Source organism: Saccopteryx leptura, chromosome 3 (genome assembly GCF_036850995.1).
Source record: "Saccopteryx leptura isolate mSacLep1 chromosome 3, mSacLep1_pri_phased_curated, whole genome shotgun sequence".
Classification (NCBI taxonomy): Eukaryota; Metazoa; Chordata; class Mammalia; order Chiroptera; family Emballonuridae; genus Saccopteryx; species Saccopteryx leptura.
In genome coordinates this window covers 293,757,090-293,771,338 of record NC_089505.1, presented here as the reverse complement: position 1 = coordinate 293,771,338, position 14,249 = coordinate 293,757,090, and the positions used below count along the sequence as shown (strand labels likewise).

Sequence of the window (14,249 nt, the reverse complement as noted above, 5' to 3'; positions counted from 1 at the left end):
AGAACAGGTGTGGCTGGTCTTCAGTCAAGTACTCAGGCTCTTTTTCTGGGCCTCTGTGTCTCCATCCAGGGAGATGGGGGTTACTATTAAGTGACAATGTATAGTAAAACCATTCTGTCTATGCAGTCAATGAGGAGATGGCCACGGTGACTTGAGGGGCAGCCAGGAGTTGGAAACCAGCTGCTTCAGGGGTGGGACTCAGAGGTCATTATGGAAATGTAGGCTCTGTGGGGTGGTGAAGCACCAATGAGGACTTGATTTTTGTTGATATAAGATGGAAGAGTTAGCAAACGTGGAGGAAGAATTCTGGTTTATATAATAGTGATATATTTATTAAAATCGGAGTAATAATAAGATGTGATGGTCATTCCCAACCCATTGATTGAAAAACTGCCAGTTTAGAAAGTAAACACCACAGTCCTTAGCCAATAGAATCAAATTATTCTAGACATGGATGGGCGCAAGTGAGGAGAGAAAGGAATAATAAGATGGGGTGGCTTCTCCATGCAGCTCCTCACGTTTGTCCTGTTTAACCCCCACAGCAACCTGAAGCCTAGGTTCTGCCCCTGCTCTGTAGACAGGAAACTGCAGAGTGTGGAGAATGGCAGGGCCTGGGCAAGGGTAGCCCCTTCTCAGGGATCTCTAGAGATTGGAAGATCTGCACACTCCCTTTCATAGAGAGTCCCAAACAGGAAGCAGCCAGAAAATAAACAACGAAACAGTCATCATTGTCTGTAACCTATCTGCCCGACACATAAATAGAAATAACCACGATGTCCAGGTCCCTGTCCTGCCTCTTTAGCCAAGTGATCCAAGTTAAAAATCCCTGAGTCCAGTAACTGAGCCCACAGGAGACCCTTTTGCCACCATGACCTTGTGTGTATGTGCGCGCGCACACACACGTACACACACACGCGCGCGCACACACACACCCCTCTGTATAATGATAAGAGCCTAATGCAGGCCTTTTAATTTTCTTTCCATTGCTGTTTGGGACCTAATAATCTGATTGAGTTGGTAGTGATCCCATAGTTTGGAAAACATTTCATTTCCTCATTAAAAAAAAAAAAAAAAAAGAATAAAACCTACCACTTGCCACACAACAGCTCTGGATGAAAAAGCAGTGTAATTTTCCAAAGTGTGCCATGCGTGCAGCTCCCTTGTTTCCCAGTGGCTGGGGAGGTGCTATACCAAAGAGCGTTCAAATTAATGCGTCAAAGCCTTCCCCCTCCTGCAGTGTGGGAGCCTGTTTGTTCCAAATGTATTTGACCACAGAGCCCTATTTATCACACACCTACTTAGATAAGCACTTCAGAAAAGGCAAGGAAGAAAGACTAAACCCATTTGAAAAGTATAAATCTATGTGTAAGCATTGTTGTTGGTGATCCATCGCTGTCTGGGAGCGAGCATTGCAGATCCTAAGATGTTCTTAATGATAGGTACGTGAATTTCAAACTGCCCTCTTGATGTTCCGCTTATCTGTCAGACCTCACCCTTACTAGACTATCGCCCCTGAGACAAAGGAATTCCAAAAAGTTGACAACCCGCCCCAAGGAGGGGCTCTGGACACACCAGGACTTTTGATTCAACACCCACATGCTCGAAGCCCCCCAAGGAGGAGCATTCCCGACATACCAGGACTTTTGCCTCAGTATCCCCTCAGGCTCTCCCAAACACTATATAACTCACCCCTAGTCTGTAACCGGTGCTCTTCTCCCCCCGGGAGAAGTGCCCGGCAGGGTTCCTTTCTTCCTTTCAATAAAGCCTGTTACTCTGGTCTTTCGGACTCCCATGGATTCCAACACTTAGGATCTCAATTCAAGTGTCTCCTGGATCCTTTTGGTGCTGGGATGAAAAGTCCCATCCACTGCATCTCCCTTTTGCCCGCACATTGGGTACAGCATGACAACATCGCTAAGAGACATTTAATTTCAGGGTCTCCTTGGCATCAGAAAGGTTTGACAGTTGTTTTGTTTAAATGAAACATATGTCCCATGAGCAAAATATCATGGTTCTGAAAGAAATACCATTTGTGTCCCTTCTGTTGGCAAATAGTCCTCAGCACTGAGAATGCAAACTGTTGAATAATATGAAATTCTGAACTGCAAAAACAAAGGACAAACAAGATGTGGCAACCAAAAAAAAAAAGTAAATTAAAAAAATTAAGTTAATTAAATAGGTAACCGAACAAGTAAATTCTGCATTCAGGTAAACAGTATTCCCAATGTACAATATAATCTAGCTATTCCAGATCCTAAGGAAGAAGACCTGGCTACTGAATCTCAGATGTTGAAGAATCCCTGGTCCCCCAGCGGCTCCTGTTGTCTTCAGGATAAAAGATGTCCTACCCAGTCCTCCTCAACTTGTTTTACAAGCAACTGTTTCTTATGACTAATGCTGGTGAACCCCATGCTTCATCTCTGCACTAGGTGGCTGTTAATGTTCTTTTCAGCTGTGCTAGACAATTCTACATTTTTTAGGAAACTGAAAAACTGTATATTGTCCTAGGCTATTCTTATTAACCTTGAGTTGTTTATTGCTTTAGAGAAATACACTTGTCTAAATCTATACAGAGACCTTATATTAAGATCTAATAATAAGTAATAATAATCGAGTATGCATTTATCATGAAGATAACATAGAATCAGTACTGTGCAAAGGCTGTTACTGCATGCTCCAAATTTGACCTGCTTTGGGGTTTCATTCAATTTCAGACCTGAAGGTTCATCTCCAGACCACTGACTACGGCAACTTCCTGGCTAATCAGACAAACCCCCTTACTGTTTCCAAAATCGACACCGAGATGAGGAAAAAGCTGTGCGGAGAGTTTGAGTATTTCCGAAATCATTCCCTGGAGCCCCTGAGCACGTTTTTCACCTACATGACGTGAGTGACAGCAGAATGTCCTGGTGTGGGATCGTGCCTGCAGATGCAGTTGGGGTCTTAGGTGGAGTTTTGGCTGAAGACCTTTCCTATTGTTTGTACGTTTGGATACATGCAAACCTCAGCAACTGACAAGCTTGGGGAGTCGCACTTCCCTTGTTAGAAAAGAGATGTCTCTGACTTATCTACCTGATTGTGTAGGCCTCTGGAAAAAGCCCTGTTTTCAGTTTTTGGATTTTTTTTTGTGTGTGATAGAGACAGAGAGAGGGACAGATAGGGACAGACAGGCAGGAAGGGAGAGGGATGAGAAGCATCAATTCTTCATTGCAGCACCTTAGTTTTTCATTGATTGCTTTCTCATACCTGCCTTGACCAGGGGGCTACAGCAGAGCGAGTGACCCCTTGCTTAAGCCAACAACCTTAGACTCAAGCCAGTGACCTTGGGCTTCAAGCCAGCGACCTTTGGGCTCAAGCCAGCGATGGATGATGAGCCCATGCTCAAGCCGGCAACCTCAGGGTTTCGAACCTGGGTTCTCTGCATCCCAGTCTGACACTCTATCCACTGTGCTCACACCTGGTCTGGCTCAGTTTTCAGTTTTAAAACAACAAGTGGTGCTGATGGTTAAAGTGTTAGGGCCAGCGTGGGGATGTGGGGATGGATGGTAGGTACTATGTGACATTTTTGGATGGATCACCTATCAGGATGGGAATGAAATATCACGAGTTGTTCTGCCCTTTCCTGAACCCCCTTGCGACAGGATAAGGAGTCCCTGTCATGACCACGGTGTGCTGGGTTCACCCTTCACAGTCTTTCATTGTGAAGGCCCTTCATTCTAAAAAACATTGAACTTGCACACAGTTGTGCTGGTCCTTTTATTTACCCAGTTAATACATTATACCCAGCACTAGAAACTTGGGACCCCTGAGGCTAGGAACAGGGGTCGGCAGATCTAGATGTACCATACGAAGTTATGCACAAGAGGTCTTAGCCCTAGAATGGTTCAAGGAAAAGGCATACAAGGAAAATATTCCTCTATTCCACATGTCCCTTGCTTCCTTGCTCAGTTCCTCTCCCTAAAAGTAACACTTCTCCGTTTCTTATGTACTTTCCCAGAAAAATATGTACAATTGGGGATTTATATTGATACACACTCAACCCTCCCCTCCCCCACACTTCAAGTTCATATGGACGTGGTCATCTACCTTCTGCACTTTGTTTCCACTTAATATTTCTTAAAACTATTCTTGTCAGCATCATTCCTTCTTAATAACTACATAGAATTCTGTACATGGCACGTCTCATGACTCAATTGACCAGTCATCTATGTCCATCTTTTTCCATTATAAAAAGCTGCACAATTAGCTTATTACTGTGCAAGTCTTGAATTTATTTCCAGGCTAAATTTCTAGCAGTGGAAGTAGTGAATTAAAGGAATGTCTTTTTTTTTTCCTCAGTTGTACTTAACAAAAGTAACCCCAAAGGAGTTACTTTTTGGGATTTGCAATCCCAAAGGAGTGCATGAGAAAGCCTGTGTCCTTAACACCATTAAGAATATCAGACATTCTTTTTAAATGCCCATCCAATAGGTTTAAAAAAAACTACAACTGTATCTTTTTGCTTTAATTTATATCCCTTAATTAGCTAGTCATCTGTATTTGCTACCTGACAGACACTTTACCTATTTTTTGTTGGAATATCTATATTTTGGTTGATATGTAAGGGCTCCTTGTAATTAAGAAAGTTAACCCTTAATGATATATTATATAGAGGGGTCCTTAGGGTTAGGACAGAGTTTCATTCCTATGACAGTGACGTAACCCAAATTTTGGTGTAAGTCGAAACACACCCTAGCCTAAGTTGCTTACCTATCCTAACACAGTTGTAAAATCACAATCTAGAAGATAAAAACACAACTAAGCCACAGAAAAAGGAGAAGGACATAAGTATACTGAGCATACACTGTACTGCCTAGTGTTCCGCCATGCAACCAAACTAGTTCGCTCCTGTAACCCGAGGACCCCCTGTACTGCAAAATTATTTTCTCAGTTTGATATAATTTAATTTTTATATTTTTTACTGTAGAAACATTGAAAATTTTTAATTAGCTCTAATCATCATTCTTTTAATTTACTGACTTCTGATTATTGTATCCTGCATAGAAAGGCCTTCCCTATTTCAAATTCATAAATCCACCGGTCTCTTCTTGCATTCATTTACCGTTGATGTTTTATTTTTTCCATCTAACACTCTGGTTCCTCTAGAATGTATTTTGGCATCAGGACTGAGACTAGAGTGGCAGCTGAAGTTGCTGTCTTTAACTAAGCAAGAGGGGGGTCCTTAGGGTTACGACACTGTTCTATTCCTACTACAGTGGCCGCAGTGTGAGGAGGCAGCGGGCGGGTGCGCTGAAGGCGTGGTCAGTGCGCGGTTCCCAGCCCATTCCGTCCAGCCTCCAGTCAGTGCTCCAGCTCAGGACTTCACTGATAGGCAGGATACCGCTGCCAACAGATACAGTGATTCGGGGATAAAGACTAGATATGAACCTGGGACTGACTTAGTTTCTTTGAGAGGATTTGGAAAGCCTTCCCCTCAGGGTGTCATTACTTCCGTGCCTGGAGATGGGCAGAGTTTGGGGACCAGAGAAGGCTGAGACTCCGGGCTGAAGGCTTGTGCTCAGTGAGCAACCGGTCAGTCTGGCTGGACCGGGGGTGCAGAGAGGGAGGGGGAGACACGGGGAAAGGAGGCTAGAGAAGTAAATTCAGGCCAGAATATGGACAGTCTCCAATAGCAGGCTAAGGAAGTGTGTTGGAATCTGCAAGACTCTCTCTTAAATATAAAAATCTTTAGCAAAAACTCACAATATAAGGAGACGGAGATGAGGCCAGGTGTGCTCACACGGCTCCCCCTGCCCAGTGCTTGGGTTTAGGGTGACCTCAGATACAACTTCTTATCTGATCATCAGTGTCGCCTACGATGCCTCCTGGACAGATGTCTGTCATGGGACATTACAAAGACATCAAAGATCCCTGAGCTGAGAGACAGGGTGGCCCTGCATGTGGGAGTAGAAATGATGGTCAGCATACTGGGCAGCATTTGTAGCATATTGCCCTACTCCGGGGCCCTACACCCAGTCCCATTTAATCATCCTGATGAGCTTTACTAGGTTCCTAGCCCCATTTTATGGATGAAAAAAACTAAAACCTAAGAGCAGTAACTTGCCAGAGCCACGATCTAAAGAGAATAGGGATCATGGTTTGAAATAACTGTTAACAATAGGCTAGACTTTGTAAAATTAGTTGGCTCAGATTTTAGATGAATTCAGAAAATCTGACCATTGATGATGACAGAGGACAGTCTGATTTTAACTGAGTCAGGAAGCTGCCAGGTTTTATAGACTTTGGATTGAGGGACAGGTGTCACATGATGGAAATATTCCCCAAATATATGTGGAAATGCTGTGTATCTACGATGACTGACGCAGTCGATCAACCATTCCTCTTATGTGATGATTCCACAATGTATTGTTTGCAGAGGCAGATTTAATGGCAGGCGCCCTGGGCCCTGACTTCTGAAGGGCCCCACAAACCCCCAACTTTATACTTCTTTCTAGTGACACCAAGTTTGGTTTCATATGAGCAATTTTAACATTAATAGTACATATTTTTTATTTATTTAAAAATATGGTTAACATGTATTTTTATTTTCTCCGTCTCTCTTTTTTTAAGCAGCCCAATATTTTCTTCTGTGCTCGGGGCCGCAACTGACCTTAATCCGCCTCTGATTGTTTGCTAATATTAGAATTTTGAATATGGAAAAAGTCTTAGTGTTAATTAAGCGAGCATGGTCATTTCACAACAAACTACCGAGTTGACCTAGTTAAAATATACTCTGTTTATAAAAAAAAAAAAAAAAATGCTTAAAATTCCAAATATAACTAGTCATTAGTGATGTTTAAAAGCTGTATATAAGAATACAAGTGGTCACAAAACACTGGGTACAATGCTAATGCAAAGCTGGAAGTGGGGAGGTAGTTTGGGTAGCAATAGCAGTAACACCAGGGCTGTTAGCAATGGACGTGTTTTCATTTAGAAAATCTGATTTCCTCTGACAGCGGTGAGGATAGGAGAGAAACCGTTAGGAGAGTACAGTCTCTCTTGGCTATAAACTTTATTTCTATTTGTGGTTCTACCTGGATTCCATAGTATATCATGACCACTGGATATTTGTTAAATCAATATGTAGTCCTGTAATTAACACCTTACACAGTGCTAGAAAAACCCTCCCAGACAATTCAGAATTTTATCGTTTATAAAACACTTGAATATCGGTGATTTGTTAGTCAATGTGTTAGGGGTAAAAACCAGAGGCAGATCTGGCAGACAGCACTGCTGACGGGTGGCCAATGCCACGCGACATCAGCGAAGTTTGTGTCCAAGGGTTAAGGATGTTAATTTAAAGTCATGGATGTGGATGTGTTTAGGCTGCCATCCACACGACAGTTCCCCTCTGCAAAATCTCTTCCTCTGCTTTCCATCCACTTCCTGGTTAGGTGTAGGTCAGCCACCAGGGGGCATGGCTGGTCCCAGGAACCGGCTCTCCCAAGTTCTATTGCACCGCCCCCAGTAATTGTTAGGAAAGAGATCTGAGGCTGTCCTGGAATCCACCCCGCCGCTGAGCCACAGAGCCAAGGCTCTCATCTTACCTTACCTTGTTTGCTTTATTTTTTCAATGGAAGAGCATGTGTGTTTCTAAAAGTTTTTTTTTAATGTATTGATTTTATTGGGGCGATGTCAGTTAATAAAATCACATAGGTTTCAGGTTTACATTCTGTAATACATCATCTGTATATTGTGTTGTGTGTTCACCACCTTAGCTCCCGACTTCTTCCAACACCATTTATTCTTTTTCTACTTCCCCCTAGTCCCCTTTCTTGTAATCACTAGGCTATTGTCTGTGTTTATGAGTTGTTTTCTTTTATCTTCCTTTTTTGAATTTTTGCTTAATCCCTTGGTTTATATAGTGCTCGCTACAAGCCAGACTCTTATAATCACTTCATGTATATCAAATTTATTTACTATTGACAACAACCCTATCAGGTGTTACTAATATTAATGTCATTTTAGAAATAAGGAAGCAGATAAAGACTGTACTTCAGTACCTATTTCCCAGAGACCAGAGGTAACCACTCATAAATTTGTTGCATTATATTTCCAAACCTTTTTGTAAAAAAAAAAAGTTATATATGTGTGTAAACAAACACACATACAATTATACCTACATAGGTGGTTTTATTTGTTTGTTTGTTTGTTTGTTTTAGAACAAGAGTTTGGGAAATGCATAGTAGTCAGTGTTCATATGATTTGTAATCTATTAAGAATTTTCTACATAGACTTATAGAACTATCTTATTTAAAGCACATATTGTGCTCCATTGTGTTGGGTGTTCCTTTTCCCCTTGGTCCACCTGAGTGGTTTCGTTTCTCTGCTATTTAATTTAATGCTGCCACAGACTTCATTGTACATCTAGCTGGGCTTTCTCAGGCCAGAATTTCTTTAGGATAGATTCCCAGAAGTAAAATTGCTTTGTCAACGGATATGCAGATTTTAGATTATGATAGATATGAGCAGTTTGTTCTCTCATCCTTGTTTCTCTCCTGTCCCTTTGGCTGTTTTTTTCTCTTCTTGACGTAAGAAATCAGATTTTCCCAAACCTGTTACGACTGGCATTTTGAGTATGATAAAGGTGAGACCTGGTCACCATTGTTCTTGGCTGAGTACAGAGCAGAGAAGGATAAACACTCAACATGTTTACCCATCTAACTGTCCGGAAGAGGCACTCGTGGGCGTTTTCCTGTGAGTTGCATAATGTCCACAAACATTTATAGAGTAGGGTGACATTGGAGCAGTCTCTCTTATGTAAAATTCTCCTCAATGGAAAAGTATAGGCCCTGGCCGGTTGGCTCAGTGGTAGAGCGTTGGCCTGGCGTGTGGGGGACCTGGGTTCGATTCCCGGCCAGGGCACATAGGAGAAGCACCCATTTGCTTCTCCACCCTCCCCCTTCCTCTCTGTCTCTCTCTTCCCCTCCCGCAGCCAAGGCTCCATTGGAGCAAAGATGGCCCGGGTGCTGGGGATGGCTCCTTGGCCTCTGCCCCAGGCTATACAGTGGCTCTGGTCGCTGCAGAGCGACACCCCAGAGGGGCAGAGCATCTCCCCCTGGTGGGCAGAGCATCACTCCTGGTGGGCGTGCCGGATGGATCCCGGTCGGGCGCATGCGGGAGTCTTTCTGACTGTCTCTCCCCGTTTCCAGTTTCAGAAAAATACAAAAAAATAAAAATAAAGAAAGAAAAGTATAGAAAAAGCAAGAAATAGGTGTCTGTGACTCTAGAAAAGGAGCTCGGGGTAAGGTGCCAGGTAGCAGTTACCTCTCTCACCTCCATTTACCTGGTGGGGATCAGAGTTAACCTAAGTGTATGAACAGAGAGGAAAATTTATTGTTTTAAAAAAATTACCATTGTGTTTGTGTTCTGGGCACACATGGTTCTGGCCTCTCAGAGACTATAAAAATGTGCTGAAGAGTCCCCGTCTTGAAGGATGTTGTCACTAATAGAGATGGGTAGAACTGTGTTTACGACGAACATGTAAAGTGACCTGATCAAACAGTAGCACAATTAGTGCTAGCATCCAAGTCTTATCTCCTTAAATATATAATAAATATTCATGAATGAATAAGCTAACTATTCTCAAGCTCACCATTGTTAATGCCAATGTGTATTGAACATTAATTTTATCCCGAGATAAATATAAATACAAAAAATTTAGAGAAAGCAAAAACATCACTTCTAGCTGGAGCCATTTTTAAAGCTTAATGAAAAATGTGGCATTTGAATATAATCTTAAAGGATGGGAAAGACTTCAATTTTTAGCAGTCACCAGGGAAGGGAAGCTCTCCTGTAGAGAAAGTAGGAACAAAGACACTGATGTAGAAAAGGACCAGTGAGTGGGGGATTTTTCATCTGAACAGCCGGGTTAGAGCAAGATTGTAGAGAAACTTAAGCACCAGAGGAAAGTCCTCTACAGGCTCCAGAACTGCCAAGAGTTTGGGAAATGCATAGTAGTCGGTGTTCTTGTTCTTGTTCTGAAATACGTCATTACAGGCAGTACTGACTGCCGAGCAATTTTTCAGTATTTTATTTTGTTGGAAGAAGAAATGACTGTGAGAGCAAAATTAATTGCTTTTTACAATTATTTTAATCTTCTCTACGCCCTATTTTAAAAAAAGGGAAACTTGGGATTTACACGTGTTTGCCATTTGCGTGGTTTCATTTGCACAGGACTGGGTGAAGATGGTGGTAGTCAACCCTTTCCAAGTTCATTGTCCCGACTCCTTGTCTCACCACACCCCAGCCTGGTCTCTGTTCACCTTAAGCCGAGCCAAGCTGGACATGTCCCTGGACATTTCCCAACACGGCCACTGCTTTATCATGTGTACATTTCGACCTGTGGCTTTTTTTTTTTCTTTTTGCTCTGTTCTATCAATAAGATCCTATCTGTTTCAAATGTTCTAGAAATTTATTGAAATCTCTGGTGCCCTCATGTCCTTCTGTTGACAAATGTCTTCCTCTCTGCATACCTTGAATATCTCTAAGGTTTGGGGAAGTTAGATAATGCAGGCTCATGCTCAGCTCAAGGTCTGACCACAGAAGCCTGAAAGGATGTATAATATAAACACCCTCCAGTCACAGTAGCTGTGTCTTCAGAAGGGATCTGCCACGTTCCTTCTAGACTTGAGTTTCACTGTCCTGTGTTCTCAGAAGATGTTTCTCTTCTTCTGTCTCATGCCAGAGTGCTCAGTGAATGACAGCCATTTCTCAGCTGCTGGTAATGACCCTTGAGTACTTAGTTTTATCCGTGCAACAGTTGCTCTAACTTGCCGTGTTCGCGTCTCACCATCATTTGCCGTTTTCACAACTGTCCCCTCAGCCCACAGTCTGAAAGTTATCAGCAGGACTGGTATTTCAGTTCCTCTGAAGACCCTGAAACAGGTGTGGGAGCAAAAGAGAGAGGAGCTCTAAGACCAAAAGGAAATGCCAAAATGTTGTCTGGCCTTAGCTGCCTTATCTGACAGGGAGCCAGAGTTTGGCCTCCAGGTCCCGACTTTGCCTCTTTCCTCACAGTGACCTGGGATGAGCTGTGAATACTGCTGAGCCTGTTTCTCACCTGTGAAGTGATGACAATCATGGTCCACAAAGCGCTGAATTGTGAGGTTGAGTGAGAACACGCACATTATGCCTGGCACATAGTAAAATCCTTACAAAGGGTTGTCATTTTGAAAAATTATTCTTACAACCTGAAATTTTTGAAACTGAGTCACTTCCTCCGTAATGATTTCTGCAGGTGCCATAACAGTTACAGAACAAAAATGTTTAGGAGGGGCTGTACATGAGGATGTTTGTCTAGACAGTGAGTGGGAGAGAAATTCATCTGACTGAATAGACACTAATCCTGGGTCTGACACCAGCAACCTCTTCACTTCGGGTCAATGTTCTAACCAACCGAGCTAACTGGCCAGGTCATTTGTCTCTGGTCTTAAAAACCCAAACTGGAAATGAGTCGCCCTGTTGGCTGCTGGGTCTCCACATCGTTATCTTCTTCTTCCTTTACGTCCAGGTTGTAGTTTGAACTCTATTTGTAAAACCTCTTTACTTCCACTCATTTTAAACACGTAGGCACCAGGGTTCTGCCTCCACCGACCCATTTCCATGAAGTCCATGCAAAGAGTACCTACCAGCACAAGTACCCAAAACACGAGGGTTTTGCACCAGGTGAGTTCCTAGGTGTCGTTAGGCTCAAAAATTACTTGGGCTCCATCAGCAGTGATTTCATTGCTAACCACCATATGCATGACCCTGGAAGTCTATAAAGATTAGTCTGGAGACAGTAAACTATCTTCCTGGCACATTATCCCCCTGCCACTCCAAGAGCCTTATTATATACCTGGTTGCATATGTGTGATGGACAGGGATGAGGTAGGGCACAGGAGAGAGACTCCCTGTCCTGACCCTGCCGTGGGCTAAGCCTGGGTTCTCACTTCATTTCCTGAACGACGCTGTGAGAACCAGTGCTACTGGCCCACGTTAGAAACAAAGCCACTAAGTAATGAGTTGAAATCAACCAGAATTGCTCTCTATCGCCTTTGCTTTTGTTGTATACAATAACAAGACTCAGTACACACATATGCACAGACACACACACTCACAGGCATAAGTTTGAGTGTTCTGTGTGGGCTAAATCTTTACACCATTGATGTCGGTTGGCCGTCACCACGGGTGCTGCAGTCATCTACAGATTGGGACCGTTAGCAGCTCACATGCTTACATCACAGGAAACAATTAAACGTCTGCTAGGATTAAGTGCCAGTGGCTGCCTTCTCGGGTAATAGCTTTTGAGTCATACAGGGACATTTATGTAAGCACTTCCATTCTAGTATCATCTTCAAGGGAGAAGGAGGATTCTAAAGTTCCATAATGTCTACATTTGTTTCTGCTGGTTGGGAGGTGTAGAGACCTTATGGTCATGTGTGTTTTTTTATAAAGAGACCACTGCCTACTCCAGGCCTCCCTTCCCTGGGTGTTTCATTGGCGCGAGCTGCAGAGCACCACCACTGTGAAGGAGAGTTTTCCATCAGGAAATGCAGCCCAGCTCCAGGACACTCAGTGAAAGGTGTGATTTCTAATCCTGGACTGCAGCCGTGGTTGAGTCTCATCACTAGAGGACCTCGACTCACCCATCTGCTGTCCCTTTGTTCTAACGGGCAACCTCGCCCTCTTGTTTAAACATCTCCAGTTCTCTCTGGTCTTATTATTATTATTATTATTATTATTATTATTATTATTCATTTTAGTAAGTGAGAAAGGGAGAGAAAGAGAAACAGAAACATCAAGCTGTTCCTGTATGTTCCTTGACTGGGGATCGAACCAGCAACCTCTTCACTTCGGGTCAGTGTTCTAACCAACCGAGCTATCTGGCCAGGCCATTTGCCTCTGGTCTTAAAAACCCAAACTGGAAATGAGTCGCCCTGTTGGCTGCTGGGTCTCCACATCGTTATCTTCTTCTTCCTTTACGTCCAGGTTGTAGTTTGAACTCTATTTGTTAAACCTCTTTACTTCCACTCATTTTAAACACGTAGGCACCAGGGTTCTGCCTCCACCCACCCACTTCCATGAAGTCCACACAAAGTGTCCTCCCTGCATCCCCAGATGACCTCTTAGTGGCTGTGTCCTGCGGACACTGCATCTGTGACTGGACTTCCCTGTGGCCACTGATACTTCACCCCCTTCCTAGAATTCTCTAAAACTTCCCAGAATGTTCTGTGCTGGCTTCCCTCCCACAGTCTGTCAGTCCTTCTTGGGATCCATCGAGGTCCTTACATGTTGGAATTCCCCAGAGTTCTCAGTTGATATTCCTCAGAGGTCTCGGGACAGAACTCTACTCACTGGGCTGTGATCCCCTCATTCCTGACTAGATGCCACCACTCCTGGACCTCCAGTGCCTCTGACCCCTGCTATCTTCAGGACGCGGGCTTGGGGGGCTACCTGACTCCTCATCTGGATAGCTCCCGGGCACCTTGAACTCATTCTGTCCAAACCTGCTCCCACCGCAAGCTGCTTGCCCTCCAATACTTCCTCCCAGTTAACAGCTCCACAGCCCAAGACCTCTATTGTCCTCGACCACTAAATAGTGTAGATGAGGATTGGGAGAAATTTCCAGAGGGTGGTTTCTGGAAATTTATCATGGATAAGGTTTCTACCTCTGGATTAATAATAGTACCTAGTATCACCATGGTGGTGTTGTCGTGATTAAATAAAAATAACTCGGGTAAAATACCTTCCTAGGTAAGCACTCACCTCTTCTATTTAATCCCGATGTCTCCTCTGCTTACAGCCACTGCATCTCCCATCACCCTTAATCCCCACACTCTGCGTCTTGGCTGCCAGGACCCTGTGCCCAGTCTCGACCCCTCCCCAACCATGCGCAGCCCCAGACAAACGTCCTCTTGCCTGGCGACACTTCCCACCACCTAACTGCCTGCCTGAATGGCTACTCGCTCTGCCAGTTTCAGCTCAACCATCCCTCCCTGAGAAGCGCAGTCCCAGATGGTCTGAGTGCTCCCTCAAATCACTCTGTAAATTCTTTGGCAGAGTGTGTGCACATTGCCACAATTCTAGTGGATTCTGTGCCTAGTTCCTCCCGCAAACCGGGCCCTCTGTGGAGAAGGGTCTGTGTCACTGTCACTTCCCAACCTCAGTGCTCGGGTGGTCCCAGCTGCCCAGCCCATGAAGGAACAGGCACCCAGAACATCCTGGCA

The 14,249-nt window shown here is 43.9% G+C and overlaps 1 protein-coding gene across 1 annotated transcript in view; it reads left to right on the top strand.

Moving 5' to 3' along the window:
• ATP6V0D2 (ATPase H+ transporting V0 subunit d2) overlaps positions 1-14,249 on the top strand; it is a 33,400-nt gene that overhangs the window by 5,990 nt on the left and 13,161 nt on the right. The window contains exon 2 of the mRNA XM_066378788.1: positions 2,715-2,886. Within this exon, the coding sequence (XP_066234885.1) occupies positions 2,715-2,886 (172 nt within the window). The remainder of the gene's footprint in view (positions 1-2,714; positions 2,887-14,249) is intronic.